Source organism: Xenopus laevis, chromosome 8L, assembly GCF_017654675.1.
Source record: "Xenopus laevis strain J_2021 chromosome 8L, Xenopus_laevis_v10.1, whole genome shotgun sequence".
NCBI lineage: Eukaryota > Metazoa > Chordata > Amphibia > Anura > Pipidae > Xenopus > Xenopus laevis.
In genome coordinates, this window is record NC_054385.1 from 102,955,253 (window position 1) to 102,980,318 (window position 25,066).

At 37.7% G+C, this 25,066-nt stretch overlaps 1 protein-coding gene and 1 long non-coding RNA gene across 4 annotated transcripts in view; both read right to left on the reverse strand.

Moving 5' to 3' along the window:
- Positions 1-18,558, reverse strand: part of arhgap11a.1.L (Rho GTPase activating protein 11A, gene 1 L homeolog) — a 19,097-nt gene extending 539 nt beyond the window's left edge. The window contains exons 1-12 of one of the 3 annotated variants that reach the window (XM_018228600.2): positions 17,931-18,558; positions 15,552-15,622; positions 12,194-12,290; positions 10,751-11,007; positions 9,640-9,803; positions 8,607-8,750; positions 6,514-6,588; positions 5,458-5,628; positions 4,015-4,153; positions 3,709-3,814; positions 3,382-3,523; positions 22-2,399 (exon numbers count right to left, since the gene is read on the reverse strand). In XM_018228600.2, coding sequence (XP_018084089.1) covers positions 988-2,399; positions 3,382-3,523; positions 3,709-3,814; positions 4,015-4,153; positions 5,458-5,628; positions 6,514-6,588; positions 8,607-8,750; positions 9,640-9,803; positions 10,751-11,007; positions 12,194-12,290; positions 15,552-15,622; positions 17,931-18,062 — 2,910 coding nt within the window. In that variant the 5' untranslated portion in view covers positions 18,063-18,558 and the 3' untranslated portion in view covers positions 22-987. 3 annotated transcript variants of the gene reach the window in all.
- A 2,417-nt stretch (positions 18,559-20,975) lies between these two features.
- On the reverse strand, positions 20,976-22,350 carry LOC108699557. Its single transcript, XR_001932810.2, has 3 exons — positions 22,219-22,350; positions 21,617-21,664; positions 20,976-21,324 (listed from the first exon to the last, which is right to left on the reverse strand). It is a non-coding gene; the product is annotated as an uncharacterized LOC108699557 (long non-coding RNA).
- Positions 22,351-25,066: the final 2,716 nt, after the last annotated feature.

Sequence of the window (25,066 nt, forward strand, 5' to 3'; positions counted from 1 at the left end):
CAAAATGCACCCACACCAGGATTCAGTCACAAAATGAGTAATTAAAGCAATCACATAGTTTAGACAATGACAAAACTGCGATTTAGGGTTGCACATCAAGCATAAAAATAAATACTCAATGACAGGATACACACTTGTACAAGCTCAATTACCCAGAATCGGTACATAACTACATATTTTAAATACATTGAATTTACAATTAGAATACTAGGACCAGCATACATGAAATTATCGTGTGCCCAAAATGTAAACATCTGTGGCTCCATTAATAAAAAGCAGAATGCAGAGGATATTCAGAAAACATTTCTTAACGGATCTGCTCTTTTCTAAACAATTATGCCATTTAAAAACATTTTTTACCATTGTAACATTGAGCCTGAAAAGATAAAAACATTCCTAAACTAACAGTTTTTGTTTTCCAGAAATCTGCCCTGCATGTTAATATATTCAAGTAATATCTGGAGCGAATGCTGTACCTGAATATTAAAAGAAAATTGACAATTATATGATTGTATGCTAAAACTTATTAAAATGGGTCTAAAAATGGTTTAATGTTAAAGAAATAAAAGCGAAAAAAGAAATGTCGTACAAATTATCTGATGCTGCAACAGACAGATGGTCTGGTTATATATTAACAATTGTTACCTAGAGAAAAACCAGAAAAAAAAGCAAGATGTGCTGGAAATTTCAGTAAAAGGATCTTCAGCTCTGCTCCATTGTGTAGCAAACACTCAATTGTCAATTTATAAAAGTAAATAAAAGAACCATTATCCCGTCTCCGGCTCTTCCATTTCCAGCCAGTGTCTGTTATAAACCGTAGATGTACAATGTGCTTCAAGGCCGCAGGAGGTCAATAATTTAACAGTACAACATTGTTTAAAGACTAGAAGGCTTTGCTAGTATTGTGCATGTAAACTGAATCAGCTTTTCCATCAAATGTTGGAAGTTGGGAGGTAAGACTGCAGTTCAGTTGAAGCTTGCATCTCTTCATAAGTCCCAAGGCTTTGAAGATGGCAGAAAGCTTACTTTTGCGATTGGATTTCTAGGCGAGCCTCTGTAATGGCTGCAGTCTCTTCTAGACAGAGATCGCAGGCCAACGTTATTTGGTGTAGACTTTTTGCTTTGCAGTCTGGAAATATCCTGATTGGTTAGATCTTCTAACACAGCCTTAACGGTACATGGCACATTCCTCAGAGACTGGTTGGAAAACCGGTTTCTCTCTTCAGGAATAAAAGAACCAGCTTGAGGTCCATGGGCTTCTTGACCCAGTGCAGAAATAAATGAAATTTTGGGATCATTCATTAATTGATCTGAAGACAAAGATCCATCGTAGCTTATAGATTTTACGATTGGGGAGCCCAGGTTTGGTATTGTACTGACACAGTTTGCTGGTCTCTTCATATCAGAGAGCGAATTTATGCGACGGACAGACTGACGCACTGGTGGACGCTGAAATTTCAGAGGTGACTTTGGCTTCTGGTTGACACTGCCGTCATTTAAACAGAGTTTATTGAAGTGTTGTATGTGTTCAGATACCCGGCTGGGTTTACGTGTTGTTGAGACAGCATGATGTGTTTCAGAGTAACCCTCAATTTTAAGGTTCTGCTCTGAAAGCGGAAAGATTTCACATGATGAAGGTGGCAAAACCGAAGACATCTCAGCAGTTAGGGTGGACGCAGACTCGCTGCGGGACCGGCAAATTTCAAGAGTTTGTTTGCAATCATTTCCACACGATTGGTCTTCGCTGACATTCTGCTTTACAGTATTTTCCTCCTCAGTGATGAATAAACGCTCAGGCTGTTCTTCTGTTAAATCGTTTTCATCCATATGTTTCGGTGGACTATCAAATGCTTTTCTTTCCGAACCAGCATACTCATTCTGTACTAAAACTATTTCCTGTTCAGGAACATGGGCGTGCTCACCATCACTGTAAAGGTCTCCATCTTTATCAGTGCCTTTTCGTTCCATTGGCTCCATCAGCAGTTCAGAAATGGGTGCTTCATCTAGTAAGATCGCTTTTTCTGGAGGTTCCCCAAAGCCAACAAGTAAGCGGAGATCACTGCCAGACTCTGTAAAAGCCTTTGAAATTTGAAGTGCTGTGTTCTGAGCACTGTTCTGGTCTTCCTCATTTAAAGACACGTCTTTCACATTTGTGTCTTGCTTGTAATGGTTAACGAGAGATTGTGGAACTATAGGCATTGCTGGTGGCTTTTTAGTTACAAGAACAGGCTCAGAGTAGCAGTTTGCAGCACAGAAATAACCACTCAATGGAGTTCCCTCGCTGCCTATTTCACTGGACACTAAAGGCTGAGATCCTGTCCAGGACATGCGATGACATGACCCCTTGGGTGATTTTGGTGTTAACAGATTCTCTTCTGATTTACTTATTTTCGTTGAACCTATAAAAAAAATGGAAAAACATTTCTTTCAGAAGGAACTATAAATGGCACATCTTTTATCATAATTTTAAGTGCCTTGCTTTGATGTTATGTCAAACGCAAACATTAAATGAGCTTATGAAGTATAAAGGCAGCATCGAGGTATGCAGTATTTGGAACTTCGTGCTCAAAAGATATATGGCCGAAAAAGCAGTCAGACAGCTAGTGGCCAGGTTAACACTTTCTTTTTAGATTAAAACCATTACTTAATTAAAAATTAATTATTAAATTAACAATAAAATCTCAGTGAAAAATAATCAGATGCTAGAAATAAATAAATAATTACTAATTAGCTTTAGCCAGAGAGAGCATCAGCCTGGCCTTACTAACCAAGCAAATGAGGAGGATCACTAAAACAAAAGTTGAAGTTTTGCAGAAGCCAGGCCATTATGAAAAAAAGATATGCTTCTAGGTTATGGACTCAGAATTAAGGTCAGAGGGATCAGAGGCTAATATTATAAAAGCACAGATAATCCGCACTCTGGTTACTTTGCAAACAAACTTTTAGGTACTTGCTGCTGTTATTTGGAACCAATAAGCAGTGCTCTGAAGTCTAGACTGCAAGATAGCAGTGTGCAGGTTTGTTCCTCATTGAGTTAGTATTAAAAAACAACCCTGCACACTGCTTACTTGCAGTCCAGAAAGTATCGGAATGTATTTACTTTTTATATGGATGGTTCACCGTGTATGTGTAACTGCCTGATCTTCACTGCATTTTGAGCACCAGTCAAAAAAACAATAGCAACTCTTGAGCAGTCTGCTTTTATAGAAAAATTGATAAAAAGTAGCAAAAAAAACCTGACCAGCTGTCATGGGCAAAGTGATAAACTTTTTAAACATGGCAGCACACAACCCTGTATCCATTTTAATTTGCAATGCTTAATAATCGCCATTATAAAGAGTCCACAATGTAACACTGTCCAGACACTGGATTATGACATACCTGAACTTACAAATGGGCTCTTGCCAGGGAAAGGCGGAGCATCCACTTTATCATTTTCACGCAATAGGTTGAGATCTTGTGAGTTTGCAAGTCGCCAGCCAATGTTCTGGGAACGGACGGTAGATGGAAACACACTTGAGCTCTAGTTAAAAAGAAAAAAAACAAGCACTGGTTAGCAAAAATTTCACTAATCACATCTGAAGATCTTATGAAACAACAAACTTTTGCAAGCTATACAAAAAAGTTGCAAAGATGTTCTACACACCTGAAAAAACAAAACACAAACAACATAAAAACAATGTGTAAGAGATCAAACAATGAACTCACATCTTTGCTGCTTTTGCCCAAACTGAATCTTAGACGAAGTGATCTGCGTACCATCTCTGTTCGACTTATCTTGGGAGAAAAGCAACCGGTTTTACCAGAGTCCACTCTGCAATTTATAAAGGATAAAATAAAAAATATTGAAAAACCAATGCCAGGTACATGACAAATATTACTTATTTATAATCTTTATTAGCTAGCACAAAAACAAATCACAGATATATAACTTGTGGATTATAAATGCTTTTGTCAGTACATCCAACTCAAATTTCGTTTTGATCCTATAATGGAAGAGATAGAAAAACACACCTTTGAACCTTTCTACTCTCATATCTCTTGCTTCTCCTCAGGTTGCCTGTGCTGGAAAGGTGCTTGGTAGTGCTGACAGAAGGGGAAAAAGAACTTTGCGAATTATCCAGGGAAAGGCAGGGGCTTCCATCATACAGAGCTGGAAAAGTAATGCAGTTTTTAAAATGTGTATTGTGTAATAAGACAGCTGATAATTATTATACCCCAAACATAAAATGTATTATTATAGACAAGACTCATGCAAATGCACCAAGCAATGTTCATTGCCTGCTATAGGAAAACTGTCTGTTCAAGGAATGTAGTCACATAAACCCAGAAAAATCTCCCACTGTGACATTGCTCTTAATTTAAGATAGTTATTCATATGGGTCAACAACATACTTCATTAGCAACCTCATTATAGGCAGGCCTATATTTTTTTATCAAAATGGTCAGTTTATCACCGAGAACATTGTCCTGGCTATTACTATTGGAGGCATCTAAGGAATGCTGCTCTATTTACAGCAGTACTAGTAAGAGTTCAACAAATTATTTCATTACATGGGCAGTTTTTAAATAAATTAAACTGCAGATATGTCATGTGAGATGTCATCTGCCGACACATCTATGTTAACGAGTGCATGGTTCATGGGCAAATGAGGAAATGAAGAGCTACATTTGAGCTTAGATGCAGCAGACAGTCAGTATATAGCCAACTTTTACCCTGTTAATATTCCAGTTTCTTATTCAAATAAGTGCATGGTAGCTAGGGCAATTTAAAGGGATACTGTCATGGGAAAAATAAAAATTCAAAATGAATCAGTGCTGCTCCAGCAGAATTCTGCACTGAAATCCATTTCTCAAAAGAGCAAACATTTTTTTATATTCAATTTTGAAATATGACATGGGGCTAGACACATTGTCAATTTCCCAGCTGCCCCAAGTCATGTGCAACGGGAAGGTAACAAGATAACAGCTGCCTGGTAAATCTAAGAACAACACTCAATAGTAAAAACCCATGTCTCACTGAGACACATTCAGTTACATTAAGGAAAAACAGTAGCCTGCCAGAAAGCATTTCTCTCCTAAAGTGCAGGCACAAGTCACATGACATGGGGCAGCTGGGAAATTGACAAAATGTCTAGCCCCATGTCAGATTTCAAAATTGAATATAAAAAAAATCTGTTTGCTCTTTTCAGAAATGGATTTCAGTGCAGAATTCTGCTGGAGTAGCACTATTAACTGATGCGTTTTGAAAAAAACGTTTTCTGATGACAGGATCCCTTTAAACACTAGCAACCAGATGGCTGAAACTGCAAACTGGAGAGCTGCTGAATAAAAAGCGAAATAACTCAAAATCACAAATAAAAAAATGAAAACCAATTACAATTTGTCTAAGAATATCACTCTCTACATCACACTAAAAGTTAATTTAAAGGAAACCACAATCCATGCAATTTTTACCTGAAGCAGGAGTAGATCCACCGCCAAATAAGCTGCTTGGTAATAACTCGAAATTCAGGTTATGTTTCATTGATTTCCTTTTTTTAGTAGAAATTCCTTGCACAGACTCTACGGGAAGTTTTCTCTTGGAGTTTGGAGTTAGAATTAATGGCGTCACCATTGAACTCAAAACTGAAAGGATGTAATGAAACATCAGTTATGTGCCGATTCCCAAAATCAACTCTACATGGTACCTTCATTTATTAGGCATGACCGTCAGGTGGAAGTTTTAATGGTCACAACATCACGTTAGTTGCTACAGACAAACCATAGAACAGTCATTTCAATCCGCAATATTTTAGTTACAAAACATACATTCAGGGCAGTTTACAGGGAACCCGCCATTAAACCATTTATATTGCCAACTTTACAAATCTTGCAATACAAGTGTCACTAATGCGAGCAATACAAATAGTAATAAATCCGAAATTCAGTGATCGTTGGATTACTTCTGTCAACAGAAACCAAGCGTTACTTTTAGCGTCACCATTCCCTGTAATGATATACAGGTATGGAATCTCTATCTGTGCACCTGTTACACAGGTATGGTAGCCTTTATTTTGAAACCTTTTGTAGTGGTGTGGAATTCCTTATCGAGGAACCTGTTATCCAAACAGCTCTGAATTGCCATCTACCACTATTTTGAGCTGAGGAATTCCCATATGTCAGAGGAAATATGATCACCAGAAAAGTTGTGATTTACAGTAGACAAGTCCATGACAGATTCCCTTTAACACCGCCCGAAGCATGTCAAACTAGTACAAGACGGAGCAAAGAAATGTTAAGACAGCATTGTTTTAAAGCAGGAAGGTCAAAGCATGGCAACTGGAATGATCGTTTATATGGCCATGCACTTCACCTATACATAGTAAGTTAGGTTTGAAAAAAAGATACACATCCATCAAATATGAAATGTATTTAGCTGCTTCTGGCCAATGCAAACAGACAAGAAAGTGCAAGTATAAAGGAGCGGTTTGTTAAAAATAAAACTGTCAGAGCAATACACCAGATACCTACCGCTCCTGTCTGTCTGGGGTGTGGATGTAGGTGTTCTGTTAGTTTTAAGCTTATGCAAAGCTCCACTAACATATTCTGAAATGTAAGACATAAACTGAGCATAAAACTATAAGTAGCAGTGTTAATAGAATGATAGTGATATTTTAAGGACCATTTATTGTTTGAGAAAAAAGGCAGTGTATTGCTTTTAAATAGGAACCACTAAAATCCACATGGTGTGTGGTTAGTTACTACTTCATATTGAGACTGCATAGCTGCATATAAACCAATTCAGTTTGCAACAGAAATAATTAGTACCATGGGGTAGCAATGGAGAAAGTAGCAGGCAGAGAATTCTGCTGTTTGAGCCAACTTGCAGTATATAGTAGTAAAGTCTGAAGATTTGGCTCAATAAGAAATCCTAGTCATTCACATATTGACAGAATAAATAAAAATAAATTGATAGCCTTAGGGCTAGCATATGGGTGTTTTGACCACCGCTGCCCTCAAAAGAGAGCAGTGAACAAAAACACTCCCTGCTCAGTGATCAATAGTAATAAATAAAAACAAAGAAAGGTGACAAGTGCACTACATGTGCTTGATACAGCATTCATCTATCCCTATCAAGAGTGAAATCAGACAGGAACGTTTGTCTGCCAAACCCCTGAGTAAAACTCCCTGATCACTTAGAAGTTGCTAGCACAGGAGTTTTATCATTGTGTTACAATATATTAATGGGTGAGTTCAGTAGAACATAGCGCTGGTAATGTTTGGCTGCAGGTACTGGACTAAGCAGAGTGTTCAAGCATGCTCAGGTAAAGGAGGGGAGAAAAAACACTCCACCATAAAACTGTTTGTTGTTTCCCCAAAGCACTTGGAGTAATAGAATTGATTTTACAAAAACCAATACACTGTGCCATTCTGCAAATACACTGTGTAGTTGTCCCTGCTTCTATAAAGGAGTTTTATATTAGGGTGAATGAGGTGCATGTAGAAGAGGCGCAGGCTGCAAAAAAAAAAAAAAAAAAAAAAAAAAAAAATAAAAACTTCCCTTCAATCCTGTATTCAGTCTATTTCTAGTAATTTCTCTGCTCTAAACGTAGCAACCAATACAAAAGTTAAAACAAACCAACCAATGTAGGCAATTGTCTGAAACTGAAATTGTCTATTAAATATATGCTGCAATGTAGTTGGCATAGGACTCGTATAATAAGGGGCCTGGTCAAGTCATGTGAGCTTATATATTTTGGCTATATTAACAGCTTTAAAAAAAAAAAAAAAAGAAAGAAAATTTATATTAACACAAGCAGATATTGTCCAACTGTTTTCTTGACCTTTTTGTGCAAATAATGGCTGTATTGTTTCTAGTAGGAGTTAAACCACTGAAAATCATCCCTTACCCCAAAAGGATGCAATTTTGGGGATTCACCCCAAATCTGAATGTTAAGGTTTGGTTTCAGTATACTTTTAGGGAAAATATTCAGTATGGCTTGGTGCATTTCTACTACATTATAGGTCATGTCTTTAGCAATTCAGAAAGAAATAAGAACATGACTGTGCTCTTAGGCTGAAATTCAGAATGGCAATAAAAAGTGATTTAGCCTTTTTAAATCAGTACATTGATAAAGGTTTAACTAATCTACATTAAAAGCATTAGATTCAAATCTATTCAAAGAATAAAAGGTCTGTCTCCTGCATTACATTAGCCTGTGTGACTATATGCCCTTTAGAAAGAATAGGCTGGGGTTTGTCCTGTGCCCCTCTGTGGTTGAGTGTTTTAAAACAGACCATAGTGGAGCTTAGATAAAAACGCTCGTCAGTACATGCCCTAAGTAAAATGTGCATCACTGATTAACTATTGCTCTGACACAAAGTTGCATTTAATATATGGTATCTGTCTTAGTTTGGACATGTTGATTGCAAAAGAATTCTCTCTCATGTGGCACCTTTAATGATAAAACAAAATCTAATGCCAATGTTTACACAAACCAGAAAAGTCCAGGGCATACAATAATGACTAAAGTTTATAATTTGTCAGTATTTGACAGCTGACGCAGACACATCAGATAACATTAGAGAGCAGAACTATACAAGTTTAATTTGTATATACCCACCACCCATACTTCGACGTCTTCTCCTTTTCTTTTCTCCTGGAGATACTCCATCATCTTCAGATGCCTCTGGCAAAGGTGTATCAGTATCCAAATCAACGCCCAGCATTCCTGGAATTTTCTCCAAGATGAAATCAGGCACACAGCCTAAAAAAGAAAATGTAATGCTCCACAGAAGGCAATAATAATCTTAAAGATATTTGTAAAAAAACTGCATTTAGCATGGACAATTCAAGGCACACCATTACTTCTTTTAATTCCTTAAATCTTAGCCTACATTAGACATTTTTTTTAAAAAAAAAAGAACTACACAGCTATACAACTGGCTGCACATTGCTGTCAGTCAAAATTACATTCTTACGCCAGTAAGAAATCAACAGAGAGAATCTGCTCCAAGATATTGTTGATTATTTAGTGGGGAGCATTAGGAAGCCTGAAAGGCCTGCATTCAATGAGAAGAGTCTCTGCATTCAAGAAAGAACTCACTGCTGATAGTTTTTTTTGCATACTCCATCTAGTGGCACAGTCTATTAGTAAAAAACTGAATGTTACCAGTAGGGTTAAAATATTAATTAACAAAACTAACATATATAGATAACAGTTGACAGGAAAACATTTTTATAGCATCCCATTACAGTGACAGACAATTTTACCACATTACCTTAGAATTTGTACTAACATTTTTGGTACAAGATTAGAAAAACTTAGCTGAGTATGACAAAAGCGAGCCCCTAAAACTTTCAGTTACTACAGGAGGTAGCACTTCTCGCAGTAATGATATGAATATAACTCTTTAATTATAAAAAGCACTGCAGAGAAGCAGCTACAGTGCTGGGAATGTTATACGGGGCAACCCACCCCTCGAGAAACGTTGATCTGGTGGTGTAAAGACAATAATTGGGGGTAAGCTTCTCTGGAAAAAAATGTTGCAACCTATTTGGTCTTTTGAGCATTTGTAACAAGACTGTAATCAAATCAAATTTAAGCCACAACAACTAAAGAATCAACAAAGCCCACAGTGGTAATTTTAACTCACCAATATTTGCTGCCTGATCAATCAGCATTTGCACTACTGCAGCCTGAACACGCAGCCTCTTCTCTGTACTTGGAGAAATCTTCTCCCCATCATCATTTGATTGCAAGAGATTAGGAGCAAATATCACTGCCAAGTTACTGCTGTTCATCTTGTTTGCATCACATCTTCAAAAAATGATATTTTTTTTATTTTTAGTATGCACAGAACGCACGGTCATACTGGGCTGTATGGTTACAAAGTAGGTCCGCAACACTCACAATTTATATTATACTGACGAAGTAGAATGAACTCCATGCTCAGGAGAGATCTATGCCAAAGTATCTATATAGTTTAATTTGTCTAATTCCCCAAAAATGAAAAGTTGCACAGGTATTAGGAAACACAAAGCATAGCAACAAAGAGGTAGTGCACTGGGACCAACAAATTTGACTAGTAATAAGCCAGTGCATAAATGTAATAAATATTGTTATAGATGCGTAGACGTACACACATTTAAGCATATGTATACACAGACTGACATGAGTGTCTAGATCATATTTCTCACAATCAGGTATACAAAAAGCTGGCAGTGATTATAACTGGTAGTTGTAGCTATGGTCTAATACAATAACCCTAAACTATATTCCCATCAATATGCACAGTCTGTGTGCTTGCAGCAAAGCACCATTGGGTTACCCTGTGAAAACTGTTTGTTGCACACCTGTGCTCTTTGCTACAGCCCCGCCCCATACACAGTTGGGGGGAGGGATCAGTTATGTTTTTTTTTCCCATTAATTCCTTAATTTCTATTCTACTGCTGGAAAAGGCCTACACACCAAAATAAAAAAATTCTAGATAAAATAAATCAATTCAAATGTTAACAGACGAAATGCCCTGAGTGCTAAAATAAAGAAAACAAACAGGTCATTAAGGTCATTAATAAAAATTCTCCCTAAAAGACGCACCTGCTGGGTTTATTACAAAAATGTGCACATTACATTACCAAATCTGTAACTTGTACGGTTACTGGCTTATATGCAGTTCCATACAACAAAATAATGATGATGTCTGTCTTATGTGCAAAAACCACAAGCAACTTTTTTCTTATCAAATATTTGCTTCAGGCACTTACCTCAAAGCCACAGCATGCAAAAAGCTAAAAAAGTAGCGCAACACGTGGACATTTTTTTCTGGTATGAGGCAGGTAATAAGCATTGTTGCAGATATTCTTTCAGAATCAGTGCTTAAGCTCTGGGCTTTATAAAAGGCATCTTGGAGATCCGTAGGCAGTAGAGGCTCAGGTAGCTCTCTGAAGAACTGCTTAAGGATGCCAGCAACATCACAGGGAAGTGCAGTAGACAGACAATTTTCTCCATTTTCTAGTTTAGCCTGAAACAATGCAGGAGACTGGTTAAAAATCAAATGCAACAAGCAAAGCTATGTTTTGATTTCATTTACCTATTCTACTATAGAAAACCTATTGTTTACCTACATAGCCGAGGAAGCAAGAAGTTAGATACAAAAATATTTGGCTGGTGGCACTTGTGGTGTTATTAGTGTCAGCTATCTTGCTTCTTGACACTTCCAGACATACCCTTAAAGGAGAACTAAAGTCTAAAAAAAGAATGCGGCTATTAATGTTGTATTTGATATATAGAACATACTTACTATCCCAGAGGTTCAGCAGTACTATAAAAGTTATGATTTGTGCATTCCAAGCAGGTTCACAGGAGCTTCCTATCTTGGAGCTTTTTAATGAGAAGCAAACCATAAAGTTAAAAAACCCCTACCCCCCTGACGCTACATAGGCCCCCCCCCCGGCCTAGATGCTACCCCAAGCAAATGCCACTAAGTCTTTACTTACCCCTCGTGCAGATTCTGCCATCGGAGTTCATGGGAGCCATCTTCTCTACGGTAAGTAAGTTGCGTATGGGCGCATGCGCAGTTGGAGCAGTTTTCTGTTTCTCAACAACTGCGCATGCGCCAAAACTCACAGAAATTACTGAAGCACCGTGATAAGAGCTGAAGATTACTGAAGCTGCTGAAGATGGGGCCCATGAACTCCGCTGGACAGAATCTGCACCAAGGGATAAGTGAATGGTATTTGCCTGGGGTAGCAGCTAGCCTGGGGAGGAGGGTGGGAAGTCGATGTAGGGTAGGGTTTTTTAACTTTAGGGTTTGCTTCTCCTTTAAACCAATCCTAAATTAACTTAGGGGTTGTGAGAAATTATCAAAACAGTTAAATCTGGCACAGCAGCTGATGGAACCGGGCTGGTTATTAAAGAGGTGGTTCACATTTAAGTTAACTTTCAGTATGTTATAGAATGGAAAATTCAAAGCAACTTTTCAATTGGTCATTTTTTATTCTTTATAGGTTTTTTTTGCCATTTTCTTCTGACCCTTTCCAGTTATCAAATGGGGGTCACGGACCCCATCTAAAAACAAATGCTCTGTAAGGCTACACAGCTATTGTTATTGCTACTTCTTATTACTCATCCTTCTTTTCAGTTCCTCAGTTCAGTTCATATTCCAATCTCTTAGTGAAATCAATGGTTGCTAGGGTAATCTTTCTTACCTTTAGCTGTTTCTGTCGGACAACGGAGCCAGACTTCCTAAAAAGCCCTTCAGTGCTTATATGTTTCTCCAAATAATTGCAAGCAATAACTAAGATGCTGTAAAAACAAGAAGGGTGAAAATTAGATCTGCCAACTCGATGACTAATAAATTACCCTGTACTGGTAAACAACTACTTTTCAGTAAACTATCTTTTGAAGTCCTTTTACAACGGTCAAGCATTACTAACAACTACTAAGAAAGACAAGATACTTTACTTGCATCTTAACTGGTAAGTGGGATAGAAGATTTAAACTAAGAGGGTAGACAGTTGCAAGGGGTCAAGATTACGCTCTACAAGTACGTTAAGAGAGAATTATTGACAGATAGCGGAGGATCACGGATGATCTGGTTTCCCCACAAAAACAAATGTACCAGATGCCACCCCTTTAGATTAGCGTAACAGAACTTTCATTTAAAGCAGTGTAGATGGTTCTTCACAATGAGGTTGTGGAATGCCCTGCCAGGTCATGTGGGAATGGCAGACTTTATTAAAGGAAAAGTAACACCAAAAAAACAAAAGTCTTTTAAAGTAATGAAAATATAATGTACTGTTGTACTGCACTTGTAAAACTATAGTTTATATAAACAAGCTGCTGTGTAGCCATGGGGGCAGTCATTCAAAGCTGAAAAAGGAAAAAAGGCATAGGATACAGCACAAGTAGCAGCCAAGCTCTGTAGTTTACAATGGGATTGTTCAGAGTTCATCTGTAATTTACAGTGTATCCTGTTCTTGAATGGCTGTCCCCATGGCTACATCACAACTTGTTTATCTAAACAACAATAGTGTTTCTGAAGCAAACCTCAATTTTACCACGGCAGGGCAACATTGCATTATATAGTCATTCCTTTAAAGGAACAGTAACATCGAAAAATGAAAGTGCTTTAAAGTAATAAAAATATAATGTAGTGTTGCCCTGCACTGGTAAAACTGATGTGTTTGCTTCAGAAACGACTTTATATAAACAGGCTGCGGTGTAACAATGGGGGCAGCTATTCAAAGGAGAAAAGACTCCGGTTACACAGCAGATAGCAAATAAGCTCTGTAGAACATAATGTTATCTGTTATCCACTATTTATCCAGTGCCATAAAGCCTTTTTCAATTTCCTCCATTGCTACACAGCAGCTTGTTTATATGAACGATAAAAGTGTTTCTGAATCAAACAGATCAGTTTTACCAGGGCAGGGCAACACTACATGATATTTCCATTACTTTAATGCCTTTAAAGTCAAGGGTTGGATGAATTCAGCCCAATATCAACAAATTCTTTAGGATAATATTTTCAAGCATCAGTCACAAAGTTGAAGTTACGCAGGGGTTGGATATTCCAACAAGACAATGAGTCTAAAAACACTTGGAAATCTACAAAGGCATTTATGCAGAGGGAGAATTAGAATATTCTGGAATGTCCATCATAGTCCCGCGACTTGAATATCATGGAAAATCTATGGGATGATTTGAAGCAGGCTGTCCATGCTAGGCAGCCATCCAATTTAACTGAACTGGAGAGATTTTGTACGGACGAATGGTCAAAAATACCGCCATCGAGAATCCAGACACTCAAAGTCTATAGGAGGAGTCTAGAGGCTGTTACATTTACAAAAAGAGGCTCAACTAAGTATTGATGTAATATCTCTGTTGGGTGCCCACATTTATGCACCGGTCTAATTTTGTTATGATGCATATTGCATGTTTTCTGTTAGTTTCCATAAGGCATGTTATATATTAAAAGGAAGTTGCTACTTTGAAAGCTCAGCCAATGATAAACAAAACACCAAAGAATTAAGAGGGTTTTCCAAACATTTTCATATGACTGCAGCAACCAATGAGATGTTTGCTTTTAAACAAGTGACCAGTACATGCTACCAGCTGATTGGTTGCCTACAGGTTACTGTTCCTGAGCAAACTTAGTGTCTTTTTTTTTTTTTTAACATGTGTTTGACACTACATGAATCATGGCCCTTAAATGGGTTGTTCACCTTCCAAACACTTTTTTTTAATTTAGGTGTTTTTAGATTGTTCCCCAGAAATAAAGACTTTTTTTCAATTACTTTCCATTATTTATTTTTTACGGTTTATCCAAAATCGAAGTTTAAAGTTGAACGTCGGTGTCTCTGGAGTCTGGCGGCTCAGTAATTCAGGTGCAGATTCTGAACGGTTACAATTTTGCAACATTTAGTTGATACTTGATACTTTCTCAGCAGCATCTCTGAAGTATTAGCAACTATTGTATCAAAAATTTCTAAAATGAAAGCCAGCGCCAAAGACACAGGGAACAGTCAAAACAAAAATATAGGGTAATATTGTTTTACAATGTTGTCACCTTCTGTGTTCAGCGGAAATAATTAACTCCACCTTTAAACTGTTACCCTTATTTAACATTCACCACCACTGGAAGGCGTCCCATACCACACGAGGAGAGGATGCTATAAGCTACATTTACAACTCCCTAAAAAAAAAAAAAAAAGGCTTGCCCTTTGGAACTCTGTGCGGACATTACAAGGGGGAGCTTCCAGCAGGACGGAGGAATAGATACACTTTTTTATAACAAACACCATGTGATTGCATTTTAACATTTTACTTTTTTAAAAAATAAAAAGGTATTTTACACTCTGCTGCTGCATGTCATCTTACAGCTTTTACCAGGAGACGTACTTCATGATTTTTTACATGTGTTTGTGAGTACCCATCTAAACGCGCTCTTTAAAGGAAAGTTTCTTAACCCCTTGGTGGTGGTGAATGTTAAATATGGGTAACACTTTAAAGGTGGAGTTAATTATTTCCACTGAACACAGAAGGTGACATAATTTATTCGTTTTTGATATATTTAAATATTCTTAGAATCAAGGCATTTCCCAAATTTTTGTATCACGTGCATTGGGACAATTGCTTGAGGTCAGAGCTCTACAGATTTTTTTTTTCTTTAGAGTGTTTACTTATACACATATAATTGTATCAATATAAAAGGTGACCACTAGTGATGGGCAAACTTATTCGCAAGGCATGGATTCGCTACGAATTTCTGCATTTCGACACCGCAAATGTTTTCGCGAAACTGTGGTGAAAATTCAAGAACAAGAAAAAAAATTGACGCACGCTAAAATTATAGGACGCCCATTGACTTTAATGCATTTGGACAAAAGAGTCGCACATATAAAAATGGTCACTCGAGTCAAAATTTTCGCACGTCAAAATGATTTTGACGCCCATTGACTTGAATGATTTCACTAATTTTTCAGCAAAACTGGACAGATTTGCTCATCACTAGTGACCACCATAAAGAAAGAATCACTGAATGAAAAAAAGCATGGTACTCACACTGGTACATTTCCATATTCTGGCAAGTACTGATAGGGTAAGGAATGCAGGGATGTACCAAAGACTTTTCCCTGTAAGGATACACAGAAATAACATCTCAATATCAACCTTAAAATGGTACATAAACATTGTTCACATAATTCTAAAAAGGAAGAGTGTCTAATAAAATAGAAACCGAACTGGGGTTAAGAAGAAGGTATAATCATCTGCAAATGAACTCACAACATGATAGTAATCATACAAACAAAGGTCTGGGGGAAAAAAAAAACCAGCCGTTTTTCCTTTTTTGCTCAGAAGTTCTGTGGTTAAGTCACATTACCTTTCCTATTATGTTCTAGTCATAGTTTCCTGCTACTAGCACGTGAGACAAAACTACTCCAGAACTCCAGGCGGTGTGTATATATGCACTATAAACGGACGTATTGTTACAGGCCCTGTAATAATGAAGTTACAATTGCCACGATTTCCTCAAGTCTGCACACGCCAAACTTCTGAAACAAATGGCAAGGCTCTTTCATGCATGCTGCAGATTCCACTGAACTGGAAACAGTCAAAGATAAACCCTTTAAAAGGAACTTTTATTATAAGGCAGGAAGTAGAAAATCGAAACTTTCGCAATAGGTCTTTATGATCTTTCAATCAAATATTTCTTCTGTAGCTACTCAATCTGGCACTAAACAGTAATGTGGCTGCTCATAATGCTGACATTTCAGTCATTAAAACCTGTCTGAATTGAAACCTGTCTGAATTGAAACACAAGTGATAAAAATAACACAAATATATAGAAAGTATCTACTTTCTGTTTATTAGGTTTAATAATGTAAGCAGCCAAACAGCAGGTTAAATTTGAGACTGAGTGGGAAAGACTAAAAGGGCAGATCTTTCAAAACACAATTGCTTAAACTATACCGATTCGGCAGCGTATCTGCCTCTGTGTGTGGGCTTCCGACAGGTCTCCCCAATCTATATCAGGCCAAAAATTGACCTGACGGCACCCCTTTCCTTCGTTATAATCCGAACACTTGGCCCTAGGGTCGAACAATAGATTAACCCAATATCGCCCTGCCTTTGATGGGCATATCGGGTTACGATCCATTCGTTTGGCAACCTTACCAAACGAGCGGATCTACTCATATATGGTCACCTTTAGATTACTTGTTAAAAGTTAATCAATGGCTTCCTCTTTTGTGGAGGGTTTTTGCTAGCATCAGGGCTGTATCAGCTGGAGGCTTGTGGGCTGTATTTTGTCCTTCAAGGGGTTATGGTTTTGCTCACGGGCTTCATAGACTTCTTTGTCTGACAATCATAACATAATCTTGCATGTAATCACTGAAATAACAACTGGCTGAATTACACACAAGTTTCACAGCATAAAGCAGAGCTAGCTAACTGGTTGCCTGGATAGGATGTAGACTTTTGAAAGATTTGGATCCTTATAATGCCCAAAGGCTCATCAGTCTTCTAAAGATAAGAACCCGTTTCCAGCACCCATTTCATGGTCTCCTATAAACAAGCATTACTTCTATAACCAGGCTAGTTCAAACATTATGCCTAGAGATACATTATGCAGAGCTAGAGTAGCAACCCCTTCACAAACATTACTTGATTACACTTTACAAGTACATTATAGAACATTATAGACAAATAGCAGGGGACCTTTTTACCCATAAAGTGGATCACCGTACCAGAGGCCACCCCTTTAGACTAGAAGAAAAGAACTTTCATTTGAAGCAACGTAGAGGGTTCTTCACAGTCAGGACAGTGAGGTTGTGGAATGCACTGCCGGGTGATGTTGTGATGGCTGATTCAGTTAATGCCTTTAAGAATGGCTTGGATGATTTTTTGGACAGACATAATATCAAAGGCTATTGTGATACTAAACTCTATAGTTAGTATAGGTATGGATATATAGAATTTATGTGAAAGTAGGGAGGGGTGTGTGTATGGATGCTGGGTTTTCATTTGGAGGGGTTGAACTTGATGAACTTTGTCTTTTTTCAACCCAATTTAACTATGTAACTATATAGTAGCATATAAAGAAGGAGATATATATATATATATATATATATATATATATATATATATACACATACACACACACACTCACAGTGAGCAAGTTAGCAGCACATAAAGGAGATAAAGGAGATATATACAGTGAGCAGGATAGAATAGATATATACTGACAGCGAGCAGGATAGAATAGATATTTATATATACTCTCAGTGAGCAAGTTAGCAGCACATAAAGAAGGAGATATATACTGACAGCGAGTAGGATAGTATGATATATAGAAGGAGATATATACAGTGAGAAGGATAGAATAGATATTTTTTTATATATATATATACTTACAGTGAGCAGCAGGAGCTGGGCACTTGCCTTGTTGGCCTCTGATCGCTGTTTGCTGTTCCAGTGTTTGATTTTGATGCCACACGAGCGCAGATGTTGCACGGCGGCGAGCTTGGCCAGACTGTGGTGCTCGGGCTGCTGCTGCTTCATCCTGTCGCCCATTTCCAGCTCACACACGTACAATGGCTGCTGCTTTCATTCAAACTGCGCGCTCTGAACTCTGTACCGTCACTTGTACGTTCCCCCCACGCTTTACGTCCGTCTCCTCATCCTTCTACTTACACTTCCCGACCCCTCCACTAACAACTTGCACTTTGCCAGACACACAAGTCTACCGAGCGCTTAATGTCCCGCACCCCAACCCAACACACATTCACTGACCTCCTCACACTTAACGTCGTCTCCTCTCGCCATTAACTATTCCCTACTTTACTTTCTTCCCGACTCTTTCACTTGCCATTTCCGCTGCTATTCGACACTTTCCGTTTTATATTTCTAGCCCACCGATATTTTCTTTCCCACTGCTCTCTGTCTTTCCTCGCTCCCGCTCAGCCACAACCCCCTCTCACGCTCATTGGTCGGTGTTAATTCAAATCCGAGGTCCCCGTGTTCCTATGGCGACGGGGCTGCCCTACGTGTGCCTGACACGAAAGACGTTACAGAGACGTTAGTGGGAGGGGATACATTTGAAAAACACAATTAGGGAAGTTGAGTGACAGACTAGGGCAGCTGACGTAATGACGCAGTGCGTACATTGTGACAGCTTCGTTTCTACACACACACACACACATAGTCATCAAAGTTTCTTCAGGGTCCCCTTCATGTAGAATCAAGCGTGTATTATAAACATATATTGAGTTTTTAATAAAGATAAGTAATACAGGGCATAGAGGAGTTTAGAAAAAGCAGGTTGTTTAAATGAAAGCATCTTATTGGTTGAATACCATTGAATATGCCCTGTATAAGTACAGAATGTTGGTGCAGCATTATGAGCTATGCACCCAGTCTCCCTCCACACCATATCACCACATCAAATGTGTCCCTTACATTACAGAGTTATCCATTTGTATTTATGTTGATGAACAGAGAGCCGTGATAGCCAAGCCATGATATTGTTCATTTTGTATATATTTATTAGATCTGATAATCTATCAGCTCATCTATATATCAATCTATCTATTGATTTATATCTATCTATCTATTTCTGTTTGTCTATCTATCATCTGTCATTGATGTATATATCTATAATTGATGTATCTATGTATATATCTAGCTATTGTCTATCTATCCCTTATCAATCAGTCTATGTCGCTATCATCTATATTTTTATCAGTCTATCGATCAATTCATGTATCCACCATCTATCTATAATCTAAATATTTTCACCTCTCTGCCTGGTTGCTTGTCTAATCTATCTACCCATGTATATGTAAAACTTGTCTTATAATACTAACACAGAACTATTGTTTCCTTTTTCATGTTTTTTTATTTTGAAACAATCTTTATGCTAATAGTTCCAATTGATGTGAGAGTGTACAACACTCACTGTGGTTCATTATAGAATTCCTGGGAAATGGCTTTATTAGTGCCCCCTTTAAAGATATTATAGAATTTAGTTTTTTCCAGCCAAGTTAATGTAAAGCCCAAGGTGATGATAAGTGAGTGTTCAAGTGCTTTTTTTGGGGGGGGGAGGATATTTTTGTTAATATTGTGGTTGGGATCAGTGCCGGGCCAGGCGGCTGGGTGCCCCAGGCAACCCAGCTGGCCACTTAGCCCCCAGCTGCATCTGTGCGCAACAGAGGAAGCATGAGCCGTGGATGTGCACTATTGTACGCTACAGAGATCGCGTGGGGAAACACTTGCCAGACTAGGGGTAGACTTCAAATTAGGTATGTGCCTGGATCCCCCAAGCTTTGCGCCCTAGGCAGATGCCTCTTCTGCGTACCCCTAGTTCTTGCCCTGGTTGGGACACACAAATTAGAGTCCAGTTTTTAAACCTGGACCTGGCTCATGACCCAAAATCTACATTTTTGAATAGATGAACCCGTTATCCACTAACCACAATTAAACAAGAAGAAATTATGGAATCTGAAATGGGCAGGGATGAAAAAAACAAGGGGAAAAAAGCAATTAAAGGAGTAAACTTGCTTATATTGAGACCGTCAAAACCCACCCTGAGACCCACAGACACACCAACCGGCACCCATATCTGTATCTGCAGGTAACCAGTGGGTACCAGCAGATACCACTGTAATGTGGCAACAGTACCAGGTCAGGGCACACGTGATGATGATGTCGAGCTTCTGGATAGCGGGTATTCAGATAACGAGTCCCATACTTTATAAGAGGATTTTGCTTTTGACACTCAATTTCCCACCTCATGCCCCATGCATTCAGAATTGGGTGGGGGGGCTGGTGGTCCTATTTAGAATGGGTAGGGGAAGATATATGAAACATCCTCCCTTCATCCCTTCATCCCTTGTCTAGTGAGATAGAAGCATATATATAACTTATGGTACAGCTTCTTCTCTAAGGTCAGTGAGCCCTAATGATCACCCTAAACTTCTACACATTTGTAATATGTTATCAATTTTCTGCCGATTGCTAAGATGTTTCTATATCATATATCAATGAGATACAATCTACTGACATTCCCACTACCTCTGCACCCACACTTAGGGGGCTTTTTATAAAATGTTGATTTCCCCGCCATTATTTTAATAATAAAAATTTGACCAAACTCCCATCCATGCTCTGGCTTAATTACTAACAATTGGGATCAAAAATTGTCCGTGAGGGAAAAGTCTCAAGAAAATATTGTGACAATTCGAATTGTGCTACTTTTTCGAGTTGTCACCCATAAAACACAAATTATTCGGATTATATAACGAAAACCAGCATCTAACAGCCCGAAACGGTTGACAATCATGAAGGCAAAAAATATGTTCCAATTTTTAAAGGGATCTGCCAGTGACAGGTTTTAGCTGTAGTATTTTTGGATTTTTAGCAGATTCACAGTATAATAGATCTGGAAAAATTCTAGTTTTTTTTCCCTCTAAAAATTAAATTTTTTCTTCTTTACAAACTCGACTATAAAAACTGAGGTTTAATAAATAGGCCCCTTAATGCCTCTTACACCTACCACCAGCCACACAAAGCTAAAAATAACAGGCTGGTTCCCTGTGTGCCCCAAGAAGACAACTGAGAAATTCAAGTTTTTTTTCCTCTAAAAATTTAATTTTTCTTCTTTAAAAACTCGAATAGAAAAACTGAGGTTTAATAAATAGGCCCCTTAATGCCTCTTATACCTGCAGCCACCACTAAGCTAAAAAGAACAGTTTCAATAGGCTGGAACACTTTTTTTATATGTTTTTAATACAGATCTTAGGCCGGCTCCATTTTTGATAGTAGGATCTTCCAGGCGCTGTAACAAAAAGTATATTGCTTAGCAAAACTGTTATAGTAAATAGAGTCAACTTCAGGCACAATATTTATTAACTAAATGGTTGCTCCCAATCTCCCCATACTTCTAGTCTACTGTTGGGCCTTCCCTTCATACCTTCACACAACACAGATTTACATCAAAAAGCCATATGTGTAAGTAATAATGTTCCGCTTTTCCAAAATCTTAGGATGTGAAAAGTCCCCTTGGAATATCTTAATATATATTATTACAGAGCCCCTTGCTGCCTTCAAATATCATTGAGCATACTTACTTATTTCAATTGTTACTTGAACAGATGGCTCGTTCCAAGTAAAGAATCCTAAAATGAAAGATAAGAGTTAGGGCATAACACACAACGTAAACCATTCGTTCTATTTGGTCTGTTCAAAGATTTGTTTTCACATAATGCAGAAGAGAAATTAATATCTTGCAAATGATATCCTCATAAATGGTGCCTAATTATATTATAAGCTATAATAGTTCTTTGTGTCATATGACTTAATAAAATTTCTGTAATACAAAAAAAGGTTATGAGGATATTAGAAGTCATTTTGGGGTTCCATGACCTTCAGACTCATAACTTTATATGGTCATAGAACTCCTTAGCAACATAGAATATCATATTATACAAAAAAAACTAGAAGACTCATAGTTAACAAGAAGAGTCCTCAAACTGCACTTAAATATACTCCTCTGTATAAAAAGCATACTAGTACAAATGTTAGCCAAATCTTGCAAGATAGGGTTTGATCCTATATTGGATGCTGGGTTCGGTGCATCCCTACTTCGACAGGTCAGTTTTTAGAAGACTTTTTAAAGTGATGTCATTGTCTTCTTCCAGAAATACCTTAAGTAACTTGAAAAGTCCATTACCTAATTCATCAATATCCTCCACACCAACTTTCTCAAGATTTTTCTCCATTCTGTTTCCTACATAGAAAAATAAAAGAAAATAAAATGTTTAGTGACGGTAAGATTTTTAACAAATAATTTATATATGACAGTTATTACATTCATACTACACCATTAGCATATTTATTATTATTATTATTATTGTTAACATATTCTGCCCCACTGTACATTGAATGTGTCTATACATTAAAGGGATACTGTCATGGGAAAACATGTTTTTTTTAGTTAATAGTGCTGCTCCAGCAGACTTCTGCATTGAAATCCATTTTTCAAAAGAGCAAACAGATTTTTTTATATTAAATTTTGAAATCTGACATGGGGCTAGACATATTGTCAGTTTCCCAGCTGCCCCCAGAAGATCATGTAAACATTAAATAAACCCAATAGGCTGGTTTTGCTTCCAATAAGCATTAACTATATCTTTGTTTGGATCAAGTACAAGGTATTGTTTTATTATTACAGAAAAAAAGGAAATCATTAAAAAAAAATTGGATTATTTAGATAAAATGGAGTCTATGAGAGATGGCCTTTCCATAATTCAGATCTTTCTGTATAATGGGTTTATACCTGTGCAATGGTAACTACAGAGAAAGCAGACCCTGCGGCTGCAGGGGGGTCCAGGAGATATAGGGGCCCCACAAGGCCCTAATTAATATACAATTTCAATAAATACTGCTTAAACAGGTCAAACTCTAGACATTTTGGGGGCCTGAAAAATAATTTGCTGTGGGACCCAGTAATATCTAGTTACGCCACTGCCAACAGATCTTAGTTTAGAAAGCAGTTGCTTATCTGGCACTGCATTAAAAGCTTTGGGCAAAATATCTGACTGTGTCTCTTCACTGTGTCAAGTTGGCAGTTCAACCAAATGGCACTAGATGGGGCTGTGTAATACGTCATGGTTTGAAACATTCCATTCTATGCCAAGGATACGTTTTTACATGATGAAAGAAAATGTAAATCTAAACAACTTTCCAAAATACATTCAATATAAATGTTATATTATTTTTAAGTTATTTGTAAATGTTATTTCTATTTCTAAGCAGTGTCTGTCTGGCTGATTCTGTTCTCTGCACAGCTCGTGCTGAATTCAGCTCTCCAACAGTCAAGACCTCGCAACACCTCGTGTGCGTCTTCACAGTTCTTTTTTTTTTCTTTTTTTTTTTTATAGAACTTGCAAGGCTCTGTGTGAAACAACTAGAGTCTTGGCTAAAGGAGATCTGGATTCTGTTATATTATTTGAAATGTCAAGACTTTTTATGGCATCGTTATTATAATATCACCTGGTATACCTAAATAGAAACTGTTGGATGGCGCTTACAATATTGCTTATTATCTCTGCCACACCCACCCACAATAGTCAAATTAATCAATGTATATTCATGTATTTATGGAGATGGTACCCTGAATTAATTTCTGTTGATGTCACTGCTTCTATGTATTGTGTGGCTGATTAAAGAGATAGATGGGAAATGGCTAAAAACTAGCAGAGCTATCAAAATTCTGAGTACAGCATCCTGTCAACACAATGGTTAGTTCTAACAACGCATTAAATAACTATTCCATCTGTCTTATGGCTCAGAATATGTGGGTTTGCTTTATATTGTTGATATGCACTTTGATACCACCTCCTGACATGAAAAAGTGACAAAAATATGGGGTTTTTTTTGTCTGAGCGAATGGCGAAGTTTAGTGATTTCTGCAATGCCTTTACTGGCGAATTTTCACTGCTTAGTAAATTTACCCCATTGTTAGCACCCTAAGCTATATTTGCACTAGCTCAGTTTTAGAAATGTTTTTAACACAATATACATATAATATCTTGAAATATTATGGTGGTGATAAGGTTACTGTAATGTTTTCTGCACATGCATTATGTTTGTGTTTGTTTTTTGCAGTTCCAGTACTGATCATTAGATCTTAGTCCAGGAAGGTGGATGAGGTGGATGTGCTGTGATTTGCACACCTTGTTAATTCTAAGCCTGACAAATAAAGCTTCCATTCATTGTATTTCATCCAGTATCTGATTGCAGTCTCTTTGGTTAAAGCTGTAAGTACACACTTAATTAATAAGTAATGTTGGCAGTTGGTAGGTAAACTGTTAAGTTCATTTAATAAATGAGTGCAAAGTGCAAAAAAAATGTTCTAGTTTCCATGCTTTTTTACCCATAATGCAATGCTTGTACACAGTATTGTGTGGGTGCAACTTATGCAGGGCAGTGCACCCTCTGCTGAGTGCTATATGCATAAAAACAGGTGAACAGCTTTGTGCCCAGGAATCATAAATAAGATGTAACACTTGAATAATCCAACATATTCTGATAATATAAACCTGGGATTTTGGCAGAGTACCTAACTTCATTGGTTCAAAGATTACAGAGTCGTGCTGGAAACACAGATCGGCTTAATGACAATTAATAATGACAATACAAGGGTAATGTCCCATGCAACACACATGACTCCAGATTTACTGGAATTTGCACAAAGAAGAGCTTATTACAGGAACTGGTTGCTGCTGGTTTCCTTATTTAGTACCGCTCTTACCTTCAAACCCTTTGAGTCCTTCCTACAAAGGGGAAGTCTGGATAACATCCTGCAAGCAGAGGAGAGTTGGGTAATACAGCACTTATAAACTCTGTCTCTGAAATGTAATTGTCTGGGAGAGAGATTGGGGCTATACCATTTTATTCTTCTCCTGCAGCAAGTGTCTAAATGATTGCCATTTAAACAGTGTGGGGCAGATTTACTAAAAGGCGAAGTGACTAACGTTAGCGAAAATTCGCCAGTGTGACGTCATTTCGTTACTTTG